The following is a 5,027-nucleotide window of genomic DNA, read 5'->3' on the forward strand; positions in this document are numbered from 1 at the left end:
GGAGTAGACTCAATGCGACTATCTGTAATCCCAACGTGAGCAAGAAGATCTGAAGCATACTTAGCCTGAGAGAGATAGATGCCATCATCGGTGGAGATGACCTCAAGACCAAGAAAATAGCGGAGAGAACCAAGATCCTTCATCTCAAAGGTATGGTGAAGTGAGGCCTTGAGAGCAGAGATACCATCAACATCATCCCCAGTGATTATCATGTCATCAACATACAAAAGTAGAAGAACAACTCCACGTTCGCTTTTACGAATGAAGAGCGCATTCTCATTAGGGCTAGAAGTAAAAACAAGACTGCATATGGTAGTGCTGAACTTGTCAAACCATTCACGAGGAGCTTGCTTAAGTCCATAAAGTGCCTTGCGAAGGAGACAAACCTTATCAGAAGGACAAGGATATCCCGGAGGTGGTTTCATATAGACTGTCTTTTTCAAATCCCCATTAAGAAATGCATTCTTCACATCCATCTGACTAAGAGACCATTTTTTAACTGCGGCAATGGCAAGAAGAGCTCGAACAGACGTAAGGCGAGCGACAGGGGCAAAAGTCTCTTCATAATCAATACCATACTCTTGTGTACAACCTTGAGCAACCAAGTGGGCCTTATAACGGTCAATAGAGCCATCAGAGCGAGTCTTGATCTTGTATACCCATCTACTGCCCACAACTTCCTGATCAGAAGGAGGATCAACCAGATCCCAAGTGTGTGCTTTTTCAAGTGCCTGTAATTCTTCTTGCATTGCTTGTTGCCAATTTGGGTTTGAGGAGGCTTCTCTGAATGTCTTAGGTTCATGTTGATGAAGAATAGTAGAAAAGCAATGGTAATCAAGAAGATGAGGAGGTGGATTCCTTACCCTAGAAGAACGAGCGGGAGGAGGAGGCATGACGGTAGGAGCAGGATCATCGTCCGGTCTGGAATCATCGGGAGATGGAGAAGGCGGAGGAACAGGAGGCTGTGGAGGGTCACTCGAGATAGAACCTGTAGAATCATCACTAGGAAAAAGATCAACATTGGGGTTAGTAAACAAAGGTGACTGAGTAGTAGGAATCGACTCAAAGGATGAGAACCGAGAAAACATGTGGTGCTCCCAAAAGACAACATGACGAGATATACGAATACGTTTAGAAAGAGGATCCCAACAACGATAACCCTTGTGTTCAGTGCCATAACCAAGAAAACAACACATACGAGCCCGAGGTTCAAGTTTACTATGTTCATGAGGCTGAAGAAGAACAAAACATACACAACCAAAAACTCGAAGAGAACTGTAATCTGGGGGGTATGAAAAAGACGCTCAAAGGGAGTAACATTACCAAGAACAGAAGAAGGGAGTCTATTGATAATATGAACAGCAGTAAGAACAGCTTCACCCCAAGTACGCTCAGGACACGAAGAGGAAAGGAGCATTGCACGGACGGAGTCAAGAATGTGACGGTGTTTGCGTTCAGCCCTACCATTTTGTTGAGACGTACCAGGACAAGAAAATTCAGACAGAGTACCCTGTTCTGCAAGAAAGGCTAAGAGTTTGGAATCACGGTATTCCATAGCATTATCACGTCGAAAAACCTTAATGGCCTTGGAAAACTGAGTTTTAATCATAGTAGCAAAGTTGATATAGATCTTAGGTAACTCATGGCGATTAGTCATCAAATAAACCCAAGTAAAACGGGAATAATCATCAATGAAAACAACAAAGTATCGAGCTCCGCCCATAGAGGCAGTGGGAGCGGGGCCCCAAACATCAGAGTGAATGAGATCAAAAGGAGAGCAAGCAAGAGATGAATTATTGTGAAAAGATAAAGCAGGTTGTTTGGCAGTTTGGCAAGAAATGCAGTCAAAAGATTCATTCGGAACCTGACCTAAAACACCCTGAGATACAAGAGGACGCAGTTTTCCTAAGGAGGTGTGGGCAAGACGTTGATGCCATAAGTGAAGGGTAGAGGGAGAAGAAGCAGCACAGAGATTTGGTACAGGAGGAATATGAAGACTTTCGAGTTCAAACAACCTTCCGACCTTACGTCCAGTCCCGATGATCTGTCCCGTCCGAGGATCCTGTACACGACAACCAGAAACAGAAAAGGTGACGTCAAAACCCAGATCAACAAGTTGACCAACAGAAATAAGATTGAAGTTTAATTTGGGAATGTAGTAAGTATCAGGAAGATTAAGAGATGACTGAGATATAGAACCCTTATGTGTTGCATGCAAGAGGGAGCCATTTGCAGTATTGACAGAAGGTCCATGTGTAGTTGCAGACATGGACGAGAAAATATTACGCAACGGAGACATGTGATTAAAGCAACCCGAGTCAAAGTACCATTTAGAAGTACCTGGAGGGCTCGATAAAGCAGCAGGGGCATTACCAGAAACAGAGAGAAGACGCTGTAGAAGAGATGCAATATCAGATAGAGAGACAGTGGTAGGTTCAGTAGTAGCAGCAACAGCAGAAGCAGGCGCAGGACGCGGTGGACGAGTAGGACAGGTAGTAAGCAAATGTCCCGAGAGCTTGCAATAACGACAGAACAACTGTGAACAATGGTAGCTAATATGCCCTTTCTGGTGGCATGTGCGACATTCAACAGAGGGACAGCTGGAGAACGGGTGCCCGAAACGGTTACAGTTGCGACAGAAGGCCCCCTTTCTGTCTGTGGTAGCAAAAACATCTGATTTTTTCATAAAAGTAGTCATAGAGAACAAGGAGAGGAGAGAAAAACTGCAATTTCGGAGCAGAAAATAAGGAAACGGATGGCAAAATCGGAAAGAGCTCACCAAAAAACCTTAGGGAGGGTCCCACTTGTCTGCAACGTCAGCGCCACATCAGCAATGTGTCAGCGCCACGTCAGCGATGCGTCAGCGCCACGTCAGCGAGCGACGACACGTGGCAGTACCGGATAGGCGGAAGGGGGGCACGCTGGCGCACAGGTGACACGCGGGTCAAGGGGGTCGGGTCGGGTCGTCGCGGGTCAGGATTGCCAACCAGCTTACCGGGTGACACGTGGACGCTCCAGGGACGTCCGATCTGAACGAAGATCCAACGGTTGCTGAAGCTTCTGGATGAGAAAAAATGGTGGTGGACAGCGATGTTCTAACGGCGCGTGTGGGCGCGTGCGATGGTCTTTGGCGGCGATCTCGGAGGCTTTGGAAAGCTGACGGAGAGAAGAATACGATGATGCTGGAGGTGACAAACCAAAGCGTCGGAAACAGCTCGAAAATTGCGATCAAAGAGGCACGAGTGGCAGCGGGAGGGAAGATCAAACTGGTCGTGGCAGCGACTTTCGGCGGCGCGTGGAGGCGCGTCCGGAGGCGGATGGGGACGGTTCTGGTTGCGTTGGAATCACGGCGACAAGACGAACAAGATGGTTATGGGGGGTGACGAACCAAAGCGTCAAAAAGAGAACGAAAAAGGAGGCCAAAGAACACTGCCGACAAGGAAAAACAAAGGGGCTATGAACTAATATTCATCGGAAAAAAAAAAGACCTAAGCTCTTGATACCATGTTAGAAACAAGAGACTGAGAGAATAATATGAAAAGTGTATTATTGAGTTGTGATCGAAAGTACAATATACAAGAGGTATTTATAGCTGCTAAATGAATCAGAGTAATAAAGGCATAGAATCCTATAATTAATATACAGATATACTACATAAATATAGACGATACTAATTGATCCTAATTGATGCTAATGATTCTCTAACAATATCGATGATAAATTGATGGTGATAAATTGTTACTACCTCGTTCTTACTTTTTTTTGCTGTTGTTAAATCTTGTTAAAATTTTTTTATCATAAATTTTGTGCTCATTGCTTCATTCAGTATTTTTTTTTCTATTGTTAATCATTATGCTCAGTTTGTTAAAATTGGATTAAAAATTTTGTTAATCTTTGTTAAAGTATGTTAATTTTTGTGTTAAAATTAAAAATCATGGATAACATCATAGTAAAACAAAAAAATGGGTATTGAAATGAACTCGCAGGTTATGAGAGGTTCTTGATATGTGTTTATGTTTTGGTTATTGCAAATATTGTGCAATGGATTGTCCCTGCTTTGTCAGGTTGAGTATCTATAAATTACTTATAAACCAAAAAAATGAAAAAAAATGCCTCCTAAAAGAATACTTATAATTTAATCACAAAATATAATAAATTGTGTATTAAAATGAACTTGAATAATTATCGTCTTAATAATATTTTAGTAATTATATTTTATTGTTTTAGCTATCAGAATCAGATAATTATTATTTTCGTCTGTATTAATATATATCATTGAATATAGAAAAATATTGAAATAATATATAATTAATTACTATTATGTCAACTTAAGACTTAAAAGTAATTATGTGTAAAGTTTGAATATTGTTAATTTTATTTTATTGGTTAAAAAATTACCGTCTAAAATCTTTGAGCTTTCATACTTTAAAACTAAACTTGATTAGCCAAATAAGGTGGCAACAACACACACAAAACATGAGCGTATGTATGTGTCCTTTGATAGCACATATTACCATAAGTTGGTGTTTAATACTTTTATTGTGTCACAAAGCTCTTAAACTTATAATTGAAGAAGTTAACACTATTTTTTGTTCGATCTAGAGTTCTTTTAGCTAAAGTAACAATAGGGGTTGTTTTAAATTTATAATTGGAGAAGTTAAGATAATATTTTATATAATGATTTAAATTTAAATAATATTTTAAAATTTATATTAAATTATAATTATGTTTTAGTGTATTATTTATTTATATTTTATTTATTATTTTATTATAAAATAATTATTCTAGTTAAATCAATAAACTAATTTAAACGATTTAATGACCGATTTAGTTTTCAGAACCTTAACTACGACTAATTAAATAAGGATTGAGAATTATATTCGGTGATTAGAAATTGAAATTAAAATTTCAGTCATTTCAATATCTTTAGAAAGTAAAGATACAAGAGACTGAAATTTTTATATTTTTTTTAACAAAAATACTTTCATTTGATTTTTTAAATTCCAAATCTACTTTTTTTCAATCTC

The 5,027-nt window shown here is 39.5% G+C and overlaps 1 protein-coding gene across 1 annotated transcript in view; it reads right to left on the minus strand.

The window, feature by feature from the left end:
• The window catches only part of LOC110267259 (uncharacterized mitochondrial protein AtMg00810-like), a gene marked incomplete at its 3' end in the record, with an annotated part of 1,918 nt that extends 1,346 nt beyond the window's left edge, over positions 1–572 (minus strand). Inside the window, exon 1 of the mRNA XM_021112444.1 lies at positions 9–572. Within this exon, the coding sequence (XP_020968103.1) occupies positions 9–476 (468 nt within the window). The remainder of the gene's footprint in view (positions 1–8) is intronic.

This window comes from Arachis ipaensis, chromosome B09 (assembly GCF_000816755.2).
Source record: "Arachis ipaensis cultivar K30076 chromosome B09, Araip1.1, whole genome shotgun sequence".
NCBI lineage: Eukaryota > Viridiplantae > Streptophyta > Magnoliopsida > Fabales > Fabaceae > Arachis > Arachis ipaensis.